Below are 24,487 nucleotides of genomic sequence, written 5' to 3'. Positions count from 1 at the left end.
TTGGTTCTGCTGTTGACCCCGGATTGTGAGATTTTAGCTTTGGCCACATTTTCTTTCTTCATCTGACCCTATGACTTGTGAACACCTCATTCTTCTCTTGATCTAAGTACGGTAGGTACAACACATCACTGTGGCCTCCCATATTTAGACCAGGTAAGCCAACCATGGCATGCACAAGGCTCGGGCCTCTGGATCTTCCTGACCTACAAATGTGGATGTGTATGACCAGCAGATATCCAAAGACTGGAAACCAAGCCGCTCACATCCCGCTCTATGCGAGATTGTACCATTTCCCTTTTGGGAACGTTTCATAGAGGAGCTCCCACACACGTCACACTCCCAACTTTTTTTGGTCCTTTTATTATTTCAGTTTCTCTGAATTAAGTGTTCAGTAAAAATGGTGGCATTGCGTTGTGTCCATGGACTTGTCATGTTCTGTACAGTTCAGGTTATCCCGTCCTTCGTATGATACAGAGAATTGGGAATATTGGTGAAATAGGTTGGTTGGAATGGATGGGAGGACTGTCCATCCCCGGAGGAGACACAAATCTTACAGATTTCTCATGGTCAAGCTGAGGATTGAGCCTTCTACAATGGTCTTGTCAAGGTCATGGCAGTCGATAGTCCTGATCATCTGCGGTGGTCCTTACCATAGTCCATTCATCACTGGCTTCCATATACCAAAAAGGTTGACAAAGTTGTCCTGGAATTGTTCTCAGTCTACCGTGAAAGAGTTTTGCCTAGCTCCACCCACTTTTCAGTTTTTAGCTCCACCCACTGTCATTTTTTTTTCTTTTCTGCTCATCGTTATTACTGTCGTGATCCCTCCATCTGTTGTGTCCTGATGGTGAAGCGATTAACATGCACGGGGATGGGCACCACAATTTTAGGGTTGCGGACGGGTTCTCCTGCACGGCTATTGACGTTCCCAGCTTTGATGCGTTTCCATTTGGCCCTGCGGTTCTGGAACCAGATTTTGACTTGTACATCGCTGAGCTTCAAGGTGTGGGCGATCTGAGACCTCTCCGTCAGGGACAGGTACTTCTTACAATGGAACTCCTTCTCCAGCTCCAGGAGCTGCTCGCTGGTGAAGGCGGTTCGGCGCCGACGGCTTTTCCCAGCCGCCCCGGCTCTGTCTTTCCCGAGGTCCTGCGCACCGCTCTTCCCTTTACCTCGGGGTCTTCTTGGGCCGTTCCCATGATCCTGAAGGTTTTCATCTCCGCAGCTGTCTCCAGATGTCTCGTCTTCTTCGTGGTCGCTACAGGCGGACTCCGACAACCGCCCTGCCGTCTTCTCCTCGTCGGAGCTGCACAACTTTCCATCTCCTGCAACGACAAGAACATGGCGGGCAATTAGAAGGTGGAGACCACCAACCGCTCTCTGCAAAGGGACTCCACCCACTACCCACCACATTATAAACTGTTGGAGCCCGGGCGGGTCACCATGTTTCCCTACTCCACGAATCTATAACTTTACCAATTCATAGATGTGACGGCTGCATTCGTTTTATTTTTTCCAGGCTTATTTCCTTTATTATCACTTGGTGATCCTGCTAGTAACACACTTCCTGTCCCTTTATGCAAACCTCCAAACTTTGAACTTCCAAATGAGCGATACTCGAGGTAAGGCAAGACCTGGAAGTGTGATCAGGCAGGGGGACCTGGGAGTGTGATAGATAAAGGAGAACCTGGAAGGGTGGTAGGAAAAGGGGACCTGGAAGTGCGATAGATAAAGGAGAACCTGGAAGGGTGGTAGGAAAAGGGGACCTGGAAGTGCGATAGATAAAGGAGAACCTGGAAGGGTGGTAGGAAAAGGGGACCTGGAAGTGTGATAAGGCAGGGGGACCTGGGAGTGCAATAGGACAGAGGACCTGGAAGTGTGATAGATAAAGGGGGACCTGGAAGGGTGGTAGGAAAAGGGGACCTGGTAGTGTGATAGGAGGGAGGACCTGAAAGTGTGATCAGGCAGGGGGACCTGGAAGTGTGATGGATAAAGGTTAACCTGGAAGGGTGGTAGGAAAAGGGGACCTGGAAGTGCGATAGATAAAGGAGAACCTGGAAGGGTGGTAGGAAAAGGGGACCTGGAAGTGTGATAGATAAAGGAGAACCTGGAAGGGTGGTAGGAAAAGGGGACCTGGAAGTGTGATAAGGCAGGGGGACCTGGGAGTGCAATAGGACAGAGGACCTGGAAGTGTGATAGATAAAGGGGGACCTGGAAGGGTGGTAGGAAAAGGGGACCTGGTAGTGTGATAGGAGGGAGGACCTGAAAGTGTGATAGATAAAGGGGGACCTGGAAGGGTGGTAGGAAAAGGGGACCTGGAAGTGCGATAGATAAAGGAGAACCTGGAAGGGTGGTAGGAAAAGGGGACCTGGAAGTGCGATAGATAAAGGAGAACCTGGAAGGGTGGTAGGAAAAGGGGACCTGGAAGTGTGATAAGGCAGGGGGACCTGGGAGTGCAATAGGACAGAGGACCTGGAAGTGTGATAGATAAAGGGGGACCTGGAAGGGTGGTAGGAAAAGGGGACCTGGTAGTGTGATAGGAGGGAGGACCTGAAAGTGTGATAGATAAAGGGGGACCTGGAAGGGTGGTAGGAAAAGGGGACCTGGAAGTGCGATAGGAGAGGGGGTCCTAGAATTGTGATCAGGCCGGGTGACCTGGACAATGTTAAAGGAGGAGGGCACCTGGGCAAAACTAACACCTGTTCTGTTTAACACTAGGGTGGCACCTGGAAATTATGTCAGGATTAGGGTAACTGGTCAGTGTGACAGCAGAAGGATCCCTGTGCACACTCTATACATGCTCAGGCGCTGGCCAAGTCCAGTCTGGGGGTTTTGGACTGGAGTCGGGAATCTGACAGGGGCAGAAAATGGTACTGTATTTGTAGGTTACCGAGCGGTCCTCCTACATCACCGGGTGGGAGCAGCCTGGAGCGGGAGCGGTACTGACACATCACCAGACGGGAGCCCATACAGAGTTCTATCTTAAGTGACTGGAGCTGCCTTGGGACAGGAAGTGGGAGCTGAAGTTGGGGGGGCGTACAGAGCTGCGCAGTGGTGGTTTGCCCCCTGATGTGCGTGCCTGCAAAGTGTATCAATAGTTGCTGTGACGCTGGCAGTCCTAGCAACCAATGAGCACAAAGGGCTCCGCTCTGGGACATTGCTTTGATGTGTTGGGACATCAGGACTTACATCAAATCCTGGGACAGTCCCAGCGAACTCGGGACAGTTGGGAGGTTTGCCTTTATGTCTACATTCACTTTCCGCTGTATCTATGGAGGGAACCATGGTTGTCACATAGCCTGGCCTTCAAACATGTCTGCCTTTGTTCATCTCCATTAAATGTTGGATTGATAGGAATAGTGGCTTTCCACAAGAAAGGGAAGGATGTTTTCGGCTTATAGGAAGTGACAAGGGCATGACATTCCTAGCAGGATCACCAAGTTCTTTTCTGTACCTGCTGAAAATATTTTTCATCTGAACGCTAAAACAAATGCAGCCACCACCTCTGAGGACCGTTATAACCAACCAATACAAAAGCTGGACTTTAAATTGTGCCGCCCTCAAATAGTAAACCATGCCATTCAAAAACTCAATGTTTGCTTTAAAATCATTTAACAATAATTACAGGAGTAGTTTCATTGGACAATCTTCTTATACAAAGCATGAAAGTTGGTTGGCGCGTTTTGCTGGATCCCCTGCTTCTTCAGGACCAACTGGCCCCAACTGATATGGCAGATAGCAAAGGACTCCAATCTTTAAAATCCAAATCTCAAACTTTAGCCCAAGGGGCCCCCTCAATAGTGAGAGGAATATAGACTACTGCATGCAGATTCAGGGGTGCGTTATGTACAGTGTGCAGGGTTCAGGGGTGCGTTATGTACAGTGTGCAGGGTTCAGGGGTGCGTTATGAACAGTGTGCAGGGTTCAGGGGTGCGCTATGTAGTGTGCAGGGTTCAGGGGTGCGTTATGTACAATTTGCAGGGCTCAGGGGTGCGCTATGTAGTGTGCAGGGTTCAGGGGTGCGTTATGTACAGTGTGCAGGGTTCAGGGGTGCGCTATGTAGTGTGCAGGGTTCAGGGGTGCGTTATGTACAATGGGCAGGGCTCAGGGGTGCGCTATGTAGTGTGCAGGGTTCAGGGGTGCGCTATGTACAGTGTGCAGGGTTCAGGGGTGCGCTATGTGGTGTGCAGGGTTCAGGGGTGCGTTATGTACAGTGTGCAGGGTTCAGGGGTGCGTTATGTACAGTGTGCAGGGTTCAGGGGTGCGCTATGTGGTGTGCAGGGTTCAGGGGTGCGTTATGTACAGTGTGCAGGGTTCAGGGGTGCGCTATGTGGTGTGCAGGGTTCAGGGGTGTGCTATGTACAGCGTGCAGGGTTCAGGGGTGTGTTATGAACAGTGTGCAGGGTTCAGGGGTGCGCTATGTACAGTGTGCAGGGTTCAGGGGTGCGCTATGCGGTGTGCACGGTTCATGGGTGTGCTATGTACAGCGTGCAGGGTTCACGGGTGCGTTATGAACAGTGTGCAGGGTTCAGGGGTGCGTTATGAACAGTGTGCAGGGTTCAGGGGTGTGCTATGTAGTGTGCGGGGTTCAGGGGTGCGTTATGTACAATGTGCAGGGTTCAGGGGTGCGCTATGTACAGTGTGCAGGATTCAGGGGGCGTTATGTACAATGTGCATGGTTCAGGGGTATGCTATGAATAGTGTGCAGGGTTCAGGAGTGCGCTATTTACAGTGTGCAGGGTTCACGGGTACGTTATGTACAGTGTGCAGGGTTCAGGGGTGCGCTATGTACAGTGTGCAGGGTTCAGGGGGCGTTATGTACAATGTGCATGGTTCAGGGGTATGCTATGAATAGTGTGCAGGGTTCAGGAGTGCGCTATTTACAGTGTGCAGGGTTCACGGGTACGTTATGTACAGTGTGCAGGGTTCAGGGGTGCGCTATGTACAGTGTGCAGGGTTCAGGGGTCCGTTATGTACAGTGTTCAGGGGTGCACTATGTACAGTGTGCAGGGTTCAGGGGTGCGCTATGTACAGTGTGCAGGGTTCAGGGGTTCGCTATGTAATGTGCAGGGTTCAGGGGTGCATTATGTACAATGTGCAAGGTTCAGGGGTGTGCTATGTACAGAGTTCAGGGGTGCACTATGTACAGTGTGCAGGGTTCAGGGGTTCGCTATGTAATGTGCAGGGTTCAGGGGTGCATTATGTACAATGTGCAAGGTTCAGGGGTGTGCTATGTACAGAGTTCAGGGGTGCACTATGTACAGTGTGCAGGGTTCAGGGGTGCGCTATGTACAGATTACAGGGTTCAGCAGTATGCTGTGTATAGAGTTCAGGGATGTACAGAGTGCAGGGTTCAGGGGTGTGCTGTGCACAGAGAGCAGGGCCCAGCTGTGTGCTGTGTACAGAGTACAGGGTTCAGGAGGACACTATGTACAGAGTGCAGGGTTCAGGGGTGTGCTATGTGCAGGGTTCAGACGCGTGCTATGTACAGAGTGCAGGCTTCAGGGGTGTACAGAGTGCAGGGTTCAGCGGTGTGTTGTGTACAGAGAGCAGGGCTCAGAAGGACACTATGTACAGAGTGCAGGATTCAGGGGTGTGCTATGTACAGAGTGCAGGATTCAGGGGTGTGCTATGTACAGAGTGCAGGATTCAGGGGTGTGCTATGTACAGAGTGCAGGGTTCAGCGGTGTGCTGTGTACAGAGTGCAGGGTTCAGGGGTTCAGGAAAGTGTTCCATACAGAGTGCAGAAAATAGGAAAGTACCCCCGGGGGGTACTATGGGAGGGTCCCGGACAGCAGGGGGCCCATACAGCAGGGGGGCCCCAGACAGCAGGGAGGGCCCGGACAGCAGGGGGGCCCACACAGTGGGGGCCCCACACAGCAGGGGGGTCCCGGACAGCAGGGGGCCCATACAGCAGGGGGGCCCGGACAGCAGGGAGGGCCCAGACAGCGGGGGGCCCAGACAGTAGGGGGTCCCGGACAGCTGGGTGGGGGCCCAGACAGCAGGGGAGGCCAGACAGCAGGGGGTCCGGACAGAAGGGGGGCCTGGACAGCGGGGGGGCCTGGACAACGGGTGGCCCGGACAGCAGGGGGGTCCATACAGCAGGGGGGACCCAGACAGCAGGGAGGGCCCAGACACCAGGGAGGCCCTGGACAGCAGGGGGGGCCTGGACAACAGGGGGGGCCCAGACCGCAGGGGGGACCTTGCAGCTTTGTAGTTCATTTCTAGCTAAAAAAACAAATTAACTAAATAACTTTATTAACCTGACCCTATTTGATTAGCAAGGTATATAGCACCTTCCTGGGCCCCATCAGGTTTTCTCCATTTTTGGGTGCCTCGTCAGATTCGATGACTCGACAGAATGTGTAACGGAAGTGACATTTCCTCGCCGCCATCTTGGTACACCCCGCACTCATCCATAGTAAGGATACATTGTGAAGGGGGAAGCGGACATCTTAGTACACCCACCAGAATTTTGCATTTTACACGTATTTATAACAGTAAAGTGAGTTTATATCGTGATATTCAGGACTCAGAACTCCGTCCGACTGGTTAGATGTTGAATTTTAAAAGCAGCAGCAAACCTTCTGATCTCACAGGACAGAATCGGACAGAAGTTTGTTGCTTTTAAAATTCAACATCTAACCAATCGGACGGAGCTCTGAGTCCTGAATATCACGATATAAACTCACTTTACTGTTATAAATACGTGTAGAATGCAAAACTCCGGTGGGTGTACCAAGATGTCCACTTTCCCCCTTCTCAATGTATCCTTACTATGGAGGAGTGCCGGGTGTACGAAGATGGCGGCAAAGGAATGTCACTTCCGTTACACATTCTGACGGGTCACCAAATCTGACGAAACACCGGCAGACAATCCCTTCCCTTTACCTTCTAACAAACGAAAGTTCCGCTATTCTGTCAATTTCTCAACTAATCAGAAACTCCAATCACGCCACCTCCGGGCCATTTAAACCATCAGAAATTGGAGATTTTGAGGAATTTCTATTTGGACACAATGCCGGTGTCTCATCATATAAGGTCCTCCATCGGATAGTGTCCTCTGTGTAGTGCGCATGCGCAGTACACAGCAACACAGATTCCGAAAATATCCGAGGATGAACGGCGCCTGCGCACTGAGTCCAGGTTCACCCCCCACCATCCAAGTGGACATAGAGTAGGAATATAAAAGATCCGAGCGCAGCGAGGCCGAGCCCGAAGCGTGGCGAGCGAAGCCAGGGGCCCTCTAATATTCACAACCCTATGTCCGCTTGGATGGTGGGGCTACCACATCCACTCACGGCGTAGGCACCGTTCAGCTTCCAAGATTTTCCGAAGCTTCTTCTGCCCTGTACTGCGCACCGAGGAGAGACACTGACCACCGAGGAGAGAGACTGACCACCGAGGAGAGAGAATGATCACCGAGGAGAGAGACTGACCACCGAGGAGAGAGACTGATCACGAGGAGAGAGAATGATCACCGAGGAGAGAGACTGATCACGAGGAGAGAGACTGACCACTGAGGAGAGAGACTGATCACCGAGGAGAGAGACTGACCACCGAGGAGAGAGACTGATCACGAGGAGAGAGACTGACCACCGAGGAGAGAGAATGATCACCGAGGAGAGAGACTGACCACCGAGGAGAGAGACTGATCACGAGGAGAGAGACTGACCACTGAGGAGAGAGACTGATCACCGAGGAGAGAGAATGATCACCGAGGAGAGAGACTGACCACCGAGGAGAGAGACTGATCACGAGGAGAGAGACTGACCACTGAGGAGAGAGACTGATCACGAGGAGAGAGACTGATCACCGAGGAGAGAGACTGACCACCGAGGAGAGAGACTGATCACCGAGGAGAGAGACTGATCACCGAGGAGAGAGACTGATCACGAGGAGAGAGACTGACCACTGAGGAGAGAGAATGATCACCGAGGAGAGAGACTGATCACGAGGAGAGAGACTGACCACTGAGGAGAGAGACTGATCACGAGGAGAAAGACTGATCACCGAGGAGAGAGACTGACCACTGAGGAGAGAGACTGATCACCGAGGAGAGAGACTGATCACTGAGGAGAGAGAATGATCACAGAGGAGAGACACTGACCACCGAGGAGAGAGACTGATCATGAGGAGAGAGACTGATCACAGAGGAGAGACACTGATCACAGAGGAGAGAGACTGATCACTGAGGAGAGAGACTGACCACTGAGGAGAGACACTGATCACCGAGGAGAGAGACTGACCACTGAGGAGAGAGACTGATCACGAGGAGAGAGACTGACCACTGAGGAGAGACACTGATCACCGAGGAGAGAGACTGACCACTGAGGAGAGAGACTGATCACGAGGAGAGAGACTGATCACCGAGGAGAGAGACTGATCACCGAGGAGAGAGACTGATCACCGAGGAGAGAGACTGACCACTGAGGAGAGAGACTGATCACGAGGAGAAAGACTGATCACCGAGGAGAGAGACTGACCACTGAGGAGAGAGACTGATCACCGAGGAGAGAGACTGATCACTGAGGAGAGAGAATGATCACAGAGGAGAGACACTGACCACCGAGGAGAGAGACTGATCATGAGGAGAGAGACTGATCACAGAGGAGAGACACTGATCACAGAGGAGAGAGACTGATCACTGAGGAGAGAGACTGACCACTGAGGAGAGACACTGATCACCGAGGAGAGAGACTGACCACTGAGGAGAGAGACTGATCACGAGGAGAGAGACTGATCACCGAGGAGAGAGACTGATCACTGAGGAGAGAGAATGATCACTGAGGAGAGAGAATGATCACAGAGGAGAGACACTGATCACAGAGGAGAGACACTGATCACAGAGGAGAGACACTGACCACTGAGGAGAGAGACTGATCACTGATGAGAGAGAAGGGGGAGGAGACTTCAGTCACAGACCGGGATGGATGGTGAGCTCACTCACCCCTCGGCACTTCTCATCCAGATGGATCTGAGGCGTCGGGGGTGGAATGGGCAGACAGAGGGGTAGGAGCAAATCAAGCCCTCTCTCCTCTCCCGTCTGTGTGCCCCCTGTGAGATGAGATTCACCCACTATGAGGCGAGATTCACCAACTATTAGGGAGATTCACCCACTAAGATGCGAGATTCACTCACTATGATAGAGATTCGCCCAATATGTAGCAATATTTATCCACTATGAGGGAGATTCACTCACTATGAGGTGAGATTCATACACTATGAGGTGAGATTCATACACTATGAGGCAAAATTCAGCCACTTTGAGGCGAGATTCACTCACTATGAGGCGAGATTCACCCATTAGGAGGGGAGATTCATCCACTATGAGGCAAGATTCACCTACTATGAGGGAGATTCACCCAGTATGAAGCAAGATTCACCCACTAGGAGGGGAGATTCACACACTATGAGGTAAGATTCACCCACTAGGAGGGGAGATTCACCCAAGAAGCGAGATTCACCCACTAGGAGGGAGATTCACCCACAAGGAGGGGAGGTTCACCCAGTATGAGGTGAGATTCATCCACTAGTAGTCGAGATTCACCTGCTATGAGGTTACATTCACCCACTAAGATGCGAGATTCACTCACTATGATGGAGATTCGCCCAATATGAAGCGAGATTCACTCACTATGAGGAGAGATTTACACACTATGAGGCAAGATTCACACACTATGAGGTGAGATTCACACACTATGAGGTGAGATTCACACACTATGAGGCGAGATTCACACACTATGAGGTAGATTCACCCACTAAGATGCAAGATTCACTCACTATGATGGAGATTCACCCAATATGAGGTGACATTCATACATTATGAGGCAAGATTCACCCACTATGAGGGAGATTCACCCAATAAGAAGCAATATTCACCCAGTATGACGTGAGATTCATCCACTAGTAGTCGAGATTCACCTACTATGAGGCGACATTCAACAACTGTGAGGGGGATTCACTCACTATGATGGAGATTTCCCCACTATGAGGGAGATTCACCCACTAGGAGATGAGATTCACCTACTATGAGGCGACATTCACCCACTGTGAGGGAGATTCACCCACTATGAGGCGAGATTCACACACTATAATGGAGATTCACCCAATATGAAGCAAGATTTATCCACTATGAGGGAGATTCAACCACTAGTAGATGAGATTCACACACTATGAGGCTAAATTCAGCCACTTTGAGGTGAGATTCACCCACTATTCTGCAGGATTCAACCACTAGTAGTTGAGGCGAGATTCACCCACTTGGAGGCGAGATTCACCAACGATGATGCAAGATTCACCCACTATGCTGTGAGATTTACACACTATGAGGCAAAATTCTGCCACTTTGAGGCAAGATTCACCCAATATGCTGTGAGATTCACACACTATAGGGGGAGATTCAGTCACTATGAGGCAAAATTCAGCCAATTTGAGGCGAGATTCACCCACTTTGAGCCGAGATTCACAAACTATGCTGTGAGATTCACACACTATGAGGTGAGATTCACCCAATATGAAGTAAGATTCACCCACTATGAGGGAGATTCACAGACTAGGAGGTAAGATTCACCCACTAGGAAGGGAGATTTACCCACTAGGAGGGGAGGTTCTCCCAGTATGAGGTGAGATTCATTCACTAGTAGTCGAGATTCACCTACTATGAGGCGACATTCACCCACTGTGAGGGAGATTCACCCACTAAGATGGAGATTCACCCAATATGAAGCAAGATTCACACACTATGAGGCAAAATTTACCCACTATGTTGTGAGATTCACTCACTATGAGGCGAGATTCACCCAATATGAGGCTAAATTCAGCCACTTTGAGGTGAGATTCTCCCACTTGGAGGCGAGATTCACCAACTATGATGAGAGATTCACACACTATGAGACGAGATTTACTCACTATGAGGCTAGATTCACCAACTATGAGGCGAGATTCACCCACTTGGAGGCGAGATTCACCAACTATGCTGCGAGATTCACCCAATATGAGGTAAAATTCTGCCACTTTGAGGTGAGGTTCAACCACTTGGAGGTGAGATTCACCAACTATGATGCAAGATTCACCCACTATGCTGTGAGATTCACACACTAAGAGGCGTGATTCACTCACTATGAGGCGAGATTCACCCACTTGGAGGTGAGGTTCACCAACAATGAGGTGAGATTCCCCCACTTGGAGGCGAAATTCACCAACTATGATGCAAGATTCACCCACTATGCTGTGAGATTCACACACTATGAGGCGAGATTCACCCACTATGCTGCGAGATTCACCCAATATGAGGCAAAATTCAGCCACTTTGAGGTGAGATTCACCCACTATGAGGCGGGATTCACCCACTAGGAGGCGAGATTCACCCACTATGCTGCGAGATTCACCCACTAGGAGGTGAGATTCACCCACTATGCTGCGAGATTCACCCACTAGGAGGCGAGATTCACCCACTAGGAGGTGAGATTCACACCTTTGCATGTCAGGAATGTGCTGAGACTTCTGGTTCTCCTTTAGTGTCATTCATTGTTCTTGGCTCCTCCCACATCTGATACATTTTACATAGTGGGCGTGGTTCCTCCTGGGGGCGTGTCTAGAATGATTTCCCAGATCTCTGCATGTTGTGTTCTGTCTCATAGTGTGGCCCCCGTGTCTCATAGCGTGGCTCCGTGTCTCAAAGTGTGGCCCCCATGTCTCATAGTGTGGCCCCCATGTCTCATAGTGTGGCCCCCATGTCTCAAAGTGTGGCCCCTGTGTCTCATAGTGTGGCCCCCGTGTCTCATAGTGTGGCCCCCATGTCTCAAAGTGTGGCCCCTGTGTCTCATAGTGTGGCCCTGTGTCTCATAGCGTGGCTCCGTGTCTCATAGCGTGGCTCCGTGTCTCATAGTGTGGCCCTGTGTCTCATAGCGTGGCTCCGTGTCTCATAGCGTGGCTCCGTGTCTCATAGTGTGGCCCTGTGTCTCATAGCGTGGCTCCGTGTCTCATAGCGTGGCTCCGTGTCTCATAGTGTGGCCCTGTGTCTCATAGCGTGGCTCCGTGTCTCATAGCGTGGCTCCGTGTCTCATAGCGTGGCTCCCGTGTCTCAAAGTGTGGCCCCCGTGTCTCATAGTGTGGCCTTGTGTCTCATAGTGTGGCCCTGTGTCTCATAGTGTGGGCCTGTGTCTCATAGTGTGGCCCCATGTCTCATAGTGTGGCCCTGTGTCTCATAGTGTGGCCTCGTGTCTCATAGTGTGGCCTCGTGTCTCATAGTGTGGCCCCGTGTCTCATAGTGTGGGCCTGTGTCTCATAGTGTGGGCCCATGTCTCATAGTGTGGCCTCGTGTCTCATAGTGTGGGCCTGTGTCTCATAGTGTGGCCTCGTGTCTCATAGTGTGGCCTCGTGTCTCATAGTGTGGGCCTGTGTCTCATAGCGTGGCTTCGTGTCTCATAGTGTGGCTTTGTGTCTTATAGTGTGGCCCTGTGTCTCATAGTGTGGCCTCGTGTCTCATAGTGTGGCCCTCTGTCTCATAGTGTGGGCCTGTGTCTCATAGCGTGGCTTCGTGTCTCATAGTGTGGCCTCGTGTCTCATAGTGTGGCCTCGTGTCTCATAGTGTGGGCCTGTGTCTCATAGTGTGGGCCTGTGTCTCATAGTGTGGCCTCGTGTCTCATAGTGTGGCCCTCTGTCTCATAGTGTGGGCCTGTGTCTCATAGCGTGGCTTCGTGTCTCATAGTGTGGCCTCGTGTCTCATAGTGTGGCTTTGTGTCTTATAGTGTGGCCCTGTGTCTCATAGTGTGGCCTCGTGTCTCATAGTGTGGCCCTCTGTCTCATAGTGTGGGCCTGTGTCTCATAGCGTGGCTTCGTGTCTCAAAGCGTGGCTCCGTGTCTCATAGTGTGGCCTCGTGTCTCATAGTGTGGCTTCGTGTCTCATAGTGTGGCCCTGTGTCTCATAGTGTGGCCCTGTATCTCATAGTGTGGCTCTGTGTCTCATAGCATGGCCCCCGTGTCTCATAGTGTGGCCCCCATGTCTCATAGTGTGGCCCCGTATCTTATAGTGTGGCCCCTGTGTCTCATAGTGTGGCCCCGTGTCTCAAAGTGTGGCCCTGTGTCTCATAGCGTGGCTCTGTGTCTCATAGTGTGGCCTCGTGTCTCATAGTGTGGCTTCGTGTCTCGTAGTGTGGGCCTGTGTCTCAAAGTGTGGCCCTGTGTCTCATAGCGTGGCTCCGTGTCTCATAGTGTGGCTTCGTGTCTCATAGTGTGGCCTCGTGTCTCATAGTGTGGCCCTGTGTCTCATAGTGTGGCCCTGTATCTCATAGTGTGGCCCTGTGTCTCAAAGTGTGGCTCTGTGTCTCATAGCATGGCCCCCGTGTCTCATAGTGTGGCCCCCATGTCTCATAGTGTGGCCCCGTATCTTATAGTGTGGCCCCCGTGTCTCATAGTGTGGCCCCGTGTCTCATAGTGTGGGCCTGTGTCTCATAGTGTGGCCCCCGTGTCTCATAGTGTGGCCCCCGTGTCTCATAGTTTGGCCCCAGTGTCTCATAGTGTGGCCCCCATGTCTCATAGTGTGGCCCCGTGTCTCATAGTGTGGCCCCCGTGTCTCATAGTGTTTTCCCGTGTCTCATAGTGTGGCCCCCGTGTCTCATAGTTTGGCCCCATGTCAAATAGTGGGTCCCCCGTGTCTCATAGTGTGGCCCTGTATCTTATAGTGTGGCCGCCATGTCTCATAGTGGGGCCCCCGTGTCTCATAGTGTGGCCCCCGTGTCTCATAGTGTGGCCCCCATGTCTCATAGTGTGGCCCCCATGTCTCATAGTGTGGCCCCCGTGTCTCATAGTGTGGCCCCATATCTTATAGTGTGGCCCCCGTGTCTCATAGTGTGGCCCCATATCTTATAGTGTGGCCCCCCGTGTCTCATAGTGTGGCCCCCATGTCTCATAGTGTGGCCCCCATGACTCATAGTGTGGCCCCGTGACTCATAGTGTGGCCCCCGTGTCTCATAGTGTGGCCCCGTGTCTCATAGTGTGGGCCTGTGTCTCAAAGTGTGGCCCTGTGTCTCATAGCGTGGCTCCGTGTCTCATAGCGTGGCTTCGTGTCTCATAGCGTGGCTCCGTGTCTCATAGCGTGGCTTCGTGTCTCATAGTGTGGCCTCGTGTCTCATAGTGTGGCCCTGTGTCTCATAGTGTGGCCCTGTGTCTCATAGTGTGGCCCCCGTGTCTCATAGTGTGGCCCTGTGTCTCATAGTGTGGCCCTGTGTCTCATAGTGTGGCCCCCGTGTCTCATAGTGTGGCCCCCGTGTCTCATAGTGTGGCCCCATATCTTATAGTGTGGCCCCCATGTCTCATAGTGTGGCCCCCGCGTCCTCTTACATTCCTTGAAAATGATTGGTTTATGTCCTATGCTGGGATCCCTATTGAGATATTTGTAGATCACTATAAATCCCCTCTGAAGAGTCTCTTCTCCAGAGAGAATAAGTTCACAACTAGGGATGAGTCTGATGTCGGGGGTTTCGCCCCTTCGCTGAACAGCAAACAATTTGGGGTGTTCACGGCAAATTTGTAAGCCGCAGAACAAGTCTATGAGAGAAATCAAAAGTGCTAAAGGCTTATATATAAGTTATTGTCATAAAAAGTGTTTGGGGACCCGGCTCCTGCCCCAGGGGAGTGTTTGGGGACCCGGGTCCTGCCCCAGGGGAGTGTTTGCGGACCCGGGTCCTGCCCCAGGGGAGTGTTTGGGGACCCGGCTCCTGCCCCAGGGGAGTGTTTGGGGATCCGGCTCCTGCCCCAGGGGAGTGTTTGGGGACCCGGCTCCTGCCCCAGGGGAGTGTTTGGGGACCCGGGTCCTGCCCCAGGGGGAGTGTTTGGGGACTCGGGTCCTGCCCCAGGGGAGTATTTGGGGACCCGGCTCCTGCCCCAGGGGAGTGTTTGGGGACCCGGCTCCTGCCCCAGGGGAAGTGTTTGGGGACCCGGCTCCTGCCCCAGGGGAAGTGTTTGGGTTTCAGCATGCGCAGGCGTTTTAAATGATAAAGTGGTGTGTCTGCAGATGCTGCTGAAGTGGATGGTACGAGGGGGGGTTGTCTCGACTTCCTGAGATCAGGCAAGGTAGGTACCAAGGAGCGGTGGTACCCCATACTCTGTATGGTGAGTCTCTTTTGTGGGAACCTCTCATCAAACTTGTAGTGTCGCAGTGACCGTTCCCTCCATATATTGGGGAAGAGATTCCAGGCTGCACACTCCTATGATGAATATCGGGGTGTAAATATGGGGGGACAACTATGACCTTCCCATCACCCCACCATTGTCTAGATTCTAGGTGTGACATCATCACTGATGGAAACTTCCCTCCCTCCCTACACTCCCCATCTGTCGGCTGAAATTGGCTGTGCCCTTGGATCCTTGTGAGGGGTATTCGAGGCCTTGGGGGCCCCTTTCCCTGGGGGATCCACTCTGAGGGCATTACTATAACCCTGATGCCGACTTACCCTGGGTTCCTTTATTTGTGATGAGTCTATGGCGGGTTCTGTTGTAGAATGTCCTCAATTTATGATCTTCTCTCTTAAAAACCCCTGAAGAAGGGATATGCATTGACTCCTGAAACGCGTCGGGCATAACGAGAAGAGACTGTGACATAAATATCCAGCTCTACATGAGCCCCCATGCACCATGCTGTTTTATGGAACTTATGGGGATGTATGCACCGATGTTTTTTAATTGTGAATAAACTTTATATTTTTATAGAAAATCAATGTGATATTTTGAGTCTGCCTTTAAAGTCCCATAGTACCGGGGTACTTTGCTATTTTCTGTTTCAAATTTAAGGGGTGTTGGCAACAAAATTTGGGTCTTTACACGGTGGCTTAACTTTTCCTTACAGAGTGCAGTGTTCAGGGGTGTGCTATATACAGAGTGCAGTGTTCAGGGGTGTGCTATATACAGAGTGCAGTGTTCAGGGGTGTGCTATATACAGAGTGCAGGGTTCAGGGGTGTGCTATATACAGAGTGCAGGGTTCAGGGGTGTGCTATGTATAGAGTGCAGGGCTCAGGGGTGCGCTATGTACAGAGTGCGAGGCTCAGGGGTGCGCTATGTACAGAGTGCAGTGTTCAGGGGTGCGCTATGTACAGAGTGCGAGGCTCAGGGGTGTGCTATGTACAGAGTGCAGAGTTCAGGAGTGCGCTATGAATGGAGATCAGGGTTGTTCTATGTAGAGAGTGCAGGGTTAAGGGGTGTGCTATGTACAGATTGCTGTGTTCAGGGGTGTGCTATGTACAGATTGCGGGGTTCAGGGGTGCACTATGTACAGAGTGCAGAGTTCAGGAGTGCGCTATGAATGGAGATCAGGGTTCAGGGGTGTTCTATGTAGAGAGTGCAGGGTTAAGGGGTGTGTTATGTACAGATTGCAGTGTTCAGGGGTGTGCTATGTACAGAGTGCAGAGTTCAGGAGGACGCTATGTACAGAGTGTATAGTTCTGGAGTGTGATATGAGCAGAGTGCAGGGTTCAGGGGTGTGCTATGTAGAGAGTGCAGGGTTAAGTGGTGTGCTATGTACAGAGGGCAGAGTTCAGGAGTGAGCTATGCGCAGAGTGCAGAGTTCAGGAGTGCGCTATGTGCAGAGTGCAGGGTTAAGGGGTGTGCTATGTAAAGAGTGCTGTGTTTAGGGGTGTGCTATGTACAGAGTGCAGAGTTCAGGAGTGCGCTATGTACAGAGTGCAGAGTTCAGGAGTGCGCTATGTGCAGAGTGCAGGGTTAAGGGGTGTGCTATGTAAAGAGTGCTGTGTTTAGGGGTGTGCTATGTACAGAGTGCAGAGTTCAGGGGTGCGCTATGTACAGAGTGCAGAGTTCAGGAGTGCGCTATGTACAGAGTGCAGAGTTCAGGAGTGCGCTATGTGCAGAGTGCAGGGTTAAGGAGTGTGCTATGTAAAGAGTGCTGTGTTTAGGGGTGTGCTATGTACAGAGTGCAGAGTTCAGGGGTGTGCTATGTACAGAGTGCAGAGTTCAGGGGTGTGCTATGTACAGAGTGCAAATTCCAGGAGTGTGCTATGTGCAGAGTGCAGGAGTGCGCTATGTGCAGAGTGCAGGGTTCAGGGGTGTGCTATGTAGAGACTGCAGGGTTAAGGGGTGTGCTATGTACAGAGTGCTGTGTTCAGGGGTGTGCTATGTACAGAGTGCAGGGTTCAGGGGTGTGCTATGAACAGAGTGTGGGGTTCAGGAGGACGCTATGTACAGAGTGCATAGTTCTAGAGTGTGCTATGAACAGAGTGCAGGGTTCAGGGGTGTGCTATGTAGAGAGTGTAGTGTTCAGGGGTGTGCTGTGTACAGAGTGCAGGGCTCAGGAGTGCGCAACAAACAGAGTGCAGGGTTCAGGGGTGTGTTATCTACAGAGGGCAGAGTTCAGGGGTGCACTATGTACAGAGTGCATAGTTCTAGAGTGTGCTATGAACAGAGTGCAGGGTTCAGGGGTGTGCTATGTAGAGAGTGTAATGTTCAGGGGTGTGCTGTGTACAGAGTGCAGGGCTCAGGAGTGTGCAACAAACAGAGTGCAGGGTTCAGGGGTGTGTTATCTACAGAGGGCAGAGTTCAGGGGTGCACTATGTACAGAGTGCAGAGTTCAGGGTGCACTATGGGCAGAGTGCAGGGTTCAGGGGTGTGCTATGTACAGAGTGCAGGGTTCAGGGGTGTGCTATTTAAAGAGTGCAGAGTTCAGGAGTGCGCTATGTACAGAGTTCAGGGGTGCGCTATGAACGGAATGCAGGGCTCAGGGGTGTGCTGTGTACAGTCACCCTTTCATGTGTTCCTTGCTGCTAAGGCCAGTTATAGGTTGTGGTGGTTGCATTTGTTTGTACTGTTCATTACCATTGCACACCTGTCCTTTAACACTAATCACTATCACACACCCATCACTCACCTGTCCTATACCTCTGATCACTATCACACACCTGTCACCCACCTGTCCTATACCTCTGATCACTATCACACACCCGTCACTCACCTGTCCTTTAACACTAATCACTATCACACACCCATCACTCACCTGTCCTATACCTCTGATCACTATCACACACCTGTCACCCACCTGTCCTATACCTCTGATCACTATCACACACCTATCACTCACCTGTCCTATACCTCTGATCACTATCACACACCCGTCACTCACCTGTCCTATACCTCTGATCACTATCACACACCTATCACTCACCTGTCCTATACCTCTGATCACTATCACACACCTGTCACTCACCTGTCCTATACCTCTGATCACTATCACACACCTGTCACCCACCTGTCCTATACCTCTGATCACTATCACACACCTATCACTCACCTGTCCTATACCTCTGATCACTATCACACACCCGTCACTCACCTGTCCTATACCTCTGATCACTATCACACACCCGTCACTCACCTGTCTTATACCTCTGATCACTATCACACACCTGTCACTCACCTGTCCTATACCTCTGATCACTATCACACACCCGTCACTCACCTGTCTTATACCTCTGATCACTATCACACACCCGTCACTCACCTGTCCTATACCTCTGATCACTATCACACACCCATCACTCACCTGTCCTATATCTCTGATCACTATCACACACCTGTCACTCACCTGTCCTATACCTCTGATCACTATCACACACCCGTCACTCACCTGTCCTATACCTCTGATCCCTATCACATACCTGTCACTCACCTGTCTTATACCTCTGATCACTATCACACACCTGTCACTCACCTGTCTTATACCTCTGATCACTATCACACACCCGTCACTCACCTGTCTTATACCTCTGATCACTATCACACACCTGTCACTCACCTGTCCTATACCTCTGATCACTATCACACACCCGTCACTCACCTGTCCTATACCTCTGATCACTATCACATACCTGTCACTCACCTGTCCTATACCTCTGATCACTATCACATACCTGTCACTCACCTGTCCTATACCTCTGATCACTATCACATACCTGTCACTCACCTGTCCTATACCTCTGATCACTATCACACACCTATCACTCACCTGTCCTATACCTCTGATCACTATCACACACCCGTCACTCACCTGTCCTATACCTCTGATCACTATCACACACCCGTCACTCACCTGTCCTATACCTCTGATCACTATCACACACCCGTCACTTACCTGTCCTATACCTCTGATCACTATCACACACCTATCACTCACCTGTCCTATACCTCTGATCACTATCACACACCCGTCACTCACCTGTCCTATACCTCTGATCACTATCACACACCCGTCACTCACCTGTCCTATACCTCTGATCACTATCACACACCCGTCACTTACCTGTCTTATACCTCTGATCACTATCACACACCTGTCACTCACCTGTCCTATACCTCTGATCACTATCACACACCTGTCACTCACCTGTCCTATACCTCTGATCACTATCACACACCTGTCACTCACCTGTCCTATACCTCTGATCACTATCACACACCTGTCACTCACCCGTCCTATACCTCTGATCACTATCACACACCTGTCACTCACCTGTCCTATACCTCTGATCACTATCACACACCCGTCACTCACCTGTCCTATACCTCTGATCACTATCACACACCTGTCACTCACCTGTCCTATACCTCTGATCACTATCACACACCCGTCACTCACCTGTCCTATACCTCTGATCACTATCACACACCCGTCACTCACCTGTCCTATACCTCTGATCACTATCACATACCTGTCACTCACCTGTCCTATACCTCTGATCACTATCACACACCTATCACTCACCTGTCCTATACCTCTGATCACTATCACACACCCGTCACTCACCTGTCCTATACCTCTGATCACTATCACACACCCGTCACTCACCTGTCCTATACCTCTGATCACTATCACACACCCATCACTCACCTGTCCTATATCTCTGATCACTATCACATACCTGTCACTCACCTGTCCTATACCTCTGATCACTATCACATACCTGTCACTCACCTGTCCTATACCTCTGATCACTATCACATACCTGTCACTCACCTGTCCTATACCTCTGATCACTATCACACACCTATCACTCACCTGTCCTATACCTCTGATCACTATCACACACCCGTCACTCACCTGTCCTATACCTCTGATCACTATCACACACCTATCACTCACCTGTCCTATACCTCTGATCACTATCACACACCCGTCACTCCCCTGTCCTATACCTCTGATCACTATCACACACCTGTCACTCACCCGTCCTATACCTCTGATCACTATCACACACCCGTCACTCACCTGTCCTATACCTCTGATCACTATCACACACCTGTCACTCACCTGTCCTATACCTCTGATCACTATCACACACCTGTCACTCACCCGTCCTATACCTCTGATCACTATCACACACCTGTCACTCACCTGTCCTATACCTCTGATCACTATCACACACCCGTCACTCACCTGTCCTATACCTCTGATCACTGTCACACACCTATCACTCACCTGTCCTATACCTCTGATCACTATCACACACCTGTCACTCACCTGTCCTATACCTCTGATCACTATCACACACCTGTCACTCACCTGTCCTATACCTCTGATCACTATCACACCCCCGTCACTCACCTGTCCTATACCTCTGATCACTATCACACACCTGTCACTCACCTGTCCTATACCTCTGATCACTATCACACACCCGTCACTCACCTGTCTTATACCTCTGATCACTATCACATACCCGTCACTCACCTGTCCTATACCTCTGATCACTATCACACACCCGTCACTCACCTGTCCTATACCTCTGATCACTATCACACACCCGTCACTCACCTGTCCTATACCTCTGATCACTATCACACACCTGTCACTCACCTGTCTTATACCTCTGATCACTATCACACACCTGTCACTCACCCGTCCTATACCTCTGATCACTATCACACACCCGTCACTCACCTGTCCTATACCTCTGATCACTATCACATACCTGTCACTCACCTGTCCTATACCTCTGATCACTATCACACACCCATCACTCACCTGTCCTATACCTCTGATCACTATCACACACCCATCACTCACCTGTCCTATACCTCTGATCACTATCACACACCCGTCACTCACCTGTCCTATACCTCTGATCACTATCACACACCCATCACTCACCTGTCCTATATCTCTGATCACTATCACATACCTGTCACTCACCTGTCCTATACCTCTGATCACTATCACATACCTGTCACTCACCTGTCCTATACCTCTGATCACTATCACATACCTGTCACTCACCTGTCCTATACCTCTGATCACTATCACACACCTATCACTCACCTGTCCTATACCTCTGATCACTATCACACACCCGTCACTCCCCTGTCCTATACCTCTGATCACTATCACATACCTGTCACTCACCTGTCCTATACCTCTGATCACTATCACACACCTGTCACTCACCCGTCCTATACCTCTGATCACTATCACACACCCGTCACTCACCTGTCCTATACCTCTGATCACTATCACACACCTGTCACTCACCTGTCCTATACCTCTGATCACTATCACACACCCGTCACTCACCTGTCCTATACCTCTGATCACTATCACACCCCCGTCACTCACCTGTCCTATACCTCTGATCACTATCACACACCCGTCACTTACCTGTCCTATACCTCTGATCACTATCACATACCTGTCACTCACCTGTCCTATACCTCTGATCACTATCACACACCCGTCACTCACCTGTCCTATACCTCTGATCACTATCACACACCTATCACTCACCTGTCCTATACCTCTGATCACTATCACACACCTGTCACTCACCTGTCCTATACCTCTGATCACTATCACACACCCGTCACTCACCTGTCCTATACCTCTGATCACTATCACACACCTATCACTCACCTGTCCTATACCTCTGATCACTATCACACACCCGTCACTCACCTGTCCTATACCTCTGATCACTATCACACACCTATCACTCACCTGTCCTATACCTCTGATCACTATCACACACCTGTCTCTCACCTGTCCTATACCTCTGATCACTATCACACACCCGTCACTCACCTGTCCTATACCTCTGATCACTATCACACACCCATCACTCACCTGTCCTATATCTCTGATCACTATCACATACCTGTCACTCACCTGTCCTATACCTCTGATCACTATCACATACCTGTCACTCACCTGTCCTATACCTCTGATCACTATCACATACCTGTCACTCACCTGTCCTATACCTCTGATCACTATCACACACCTATCACTCACCTGTCCTATACCTCTGATCACTATCACACACCCGTCACTCACCTGTCCTATACCTCTGATCACTATCACACACCTATCACTCACCTGTCCTATACCTCTGATCACTATCACACACCCGTCACTCCCCTGTCCTATACCTCTGATCACTATCACACACCTGTCACTCACCCGTCCTATACCTCTGATCACTATCACACACCCGTCACTCACCTGTCCTATACCTCTGATCACTATCACACACCTGTCACTCACCTGTCCTATACCTCTGATCACTATCACACACCTGTCACTCACCCGTCCTATACCTCTGATCACTATCACACACCTGTCACTCACCTGTCCTATACCTCTGATCACTATCACACACCTATCACTCACCTGTCCTATACCTCTGATCACTATCACACACCCGTCACTCACCTGTCCTATACCTCTGATCACTATCACATACCTGTCACTCACCTGTCCTATACCTCTGATCACTATCACACACCCGTCACTCACCTGTCCTATATCTCTGATCACTATCACACACCCGTCACTCACCTGTCCTATACCTCTGATCACTATCACACACCCGTCACTCACCTGTGAAGTCTGGTGCTCACCTACCACCACCTGAAATGACTTGCTCTTCTATTTTTTTTTACCTCCTCACTCAGACATGAAATTACCAATTCCTGCTCTCTTCTGCCCACTTACCTGCCAGGTTGGTGTAGGTGTCAGAAGTTTTTTCTTGGGTCCTCTGTACTTCTTGCTGCCTGTTCCCTTCCTCGGAGTCTGGGGACCCATCAATAGGTTCCTGAGAGTAGAGAGCGTCAGACGAGTCTCTGAAGCTGGGGAGGGCAGTGCTGATGGTCACCATGGATGGAAGACCTTGCCCCAAGCTGGCACAGAAAGTGTTATTCAAGCGTCCAGTGAAAGGGGTGACAGGTCCCAGTGGGGGGAGTGGAGACGGAGGCATCACAAGGGGTCTGTAGGGCATGTACATGGGGTACCCAGTGTAAAGGACATGTCCTGGCCGAGCAGGTGGGCTTCCAATCAGGGAGTCTATGGAGAAAGTACTGGCCACCCCACTGGGTCGCTGCATCGTCCTTCTTGTCCCTCCGCTGGGTGGTATTCAGGAGATGTGAGACTATGGAAGGAACTGTCAGTATGAGAAGAGCCGAGTGTCACACCAGGAGGAGGAGGAGGGGGGCAGCGGAGGAGGGGGGGCTCCCATCATCTATCTTCACTCCTTACGCATCACTTCTTCAGTCACCCTGCGAAGATCTCTGGCTGCCCAGACACCAGGGACAATGCCAGGCTGGAGAGGGGCACCCAATGCCAAGACTAAACTTCTTCCCAAAGAACTTTTCTCAATTCCGGGTCCAAATCACCAAACAAGAGGGGCACCAAGAAACACCCCCCCCCCCCCCCCCCCCGAACAAGAGCCAGAAAATGAGGGGCAGAGAGGAAAAAGGAGAGAAAAGAGTGAGGCAGAAAATGAGAGAGAGAGAGAGAGAGAGAGAGACTTCCCAAGAGCAAGAGCCAGAAAAAGAGAGAGAGAGGAAGAAGGAGAGAGGATGAAGAATGAGGGAGGGGGGGCAGAATGAGAGGAAGAAAGACTTTGTGAGAACAAGAGGCAGAACTAGAGAGAGAGAATGAAGGGGAGAGAAGAAATAGAGAGAGATGGAAAGGAAAAAGGAGAGAGAATGAGAGAGAGAGAGACACCAAAATACTTTCCGAGAACAAGAGCCAGAAAAAGAGAAAGGAGAGAGGAAGAAGGAGACAGAAAAAGAGAGGAAGAGGAAGAAGATGAAGAATGAGGGAGAGGGGGAGCAGAACGCAAGAAAGAGAGAAACGAAGAAAGACTTTCCGGGGAACAAGAGCCAGAAAAAGAGAAAGAAGAGGAAGGAGACAGAAAAAGAGAGGAAGAAGATGAAGAATGAGGAAGAGGAAGAAGATGAAGAATGAGGGAGAGGAAGAGAGACAGAAGAAGATGAAGAATGAGGGAGAGGAAGAGAGACAGAAGAAGATGAAGAATGAGGGAGAGGGGGAGCAGAACGCAAGAAAGACTTTCCGAGAACAAGAGCCAGAAAAAGAGAAACGAGAGAGGAAGAACGAGACAGAAAAAGAGAGCGAGAAGAAGAAGATGAAGAATGAGGAAGAGGAAGAAGATGAAGAATGAGGAAGAGGAAGGGAAACAGAAGAAGATGGAT

At 50.8% G+C, this 24,487-nt stretch overlaps 1 protein-coding gene across 1 annotated transcript; it reads right to left on the bottom strand.

Moving 5' to 3' along the window:
- Nucleotides 1–361: 361 nt before the first annotated feature.
- On the bottom strand, nucleotides 362–23,669 carry GBX1 (gastrulation brain homeobox 1). Its single transcript, XM_077493975.1, has 2 exons — nucleotides 22,989–23,669; nucleotides 362–1,325 (listed from the first exon to the last, which is right to left on the bottom strand). The coding sequence occupies exons 1-2, from the start codon at nucleotides 23,374–23,376 to the stop codon at nucleotides 811–813; spliced, it is 903 nt and encodes a 300-aa protein (XP_077350101.1). The 5' UTR covers nucleotides 23,377–23,669; the 3' UTR covers nucleotides 362–810.
- Between the last annotated feature and the right edge of the window lie 818 nt (nucleotides 23,670–24,487).

The sequence above is a fragment of the Lithobates pipiens genome, unplaced genomic scaffold, assembly GCF_037356315.1.
Source record: "Lithobates pipiens isolate NorthernLeopardFrog02 unplaced genomic scaffold, aLitPip1_a1.2 Scaffold_19, whole genome shotgun sequence".
Lineage (NCBI taxonomy): Eukaryota > Metazoa > Chordata > Amphibia > Anura > Ranidae > Lithobates > Lithobates pipiens.
Note: the sequence above shows the minus strand (reverse complement) of the source record. Positions and strands in the feature narration are given on the sequence as shown.

Bases quoted from the DNA above. Each gene is read 5' to 3' on its own strand.
- GBX1 (XM_077493975.1), bottom strand. From the start codon at position 23,376: ATGCAGCGACCCAGTGGGGTGGCCAGTACTTTCTCCATAGACTCCCTG. The intron at 1,326-22,988 runs GTAAGTGGGCAG...TTGTCGTTGCAG, and splicing joins CACCTACACCAACCTGGCAG to GAGATGGAAAGTTGTGCAGC.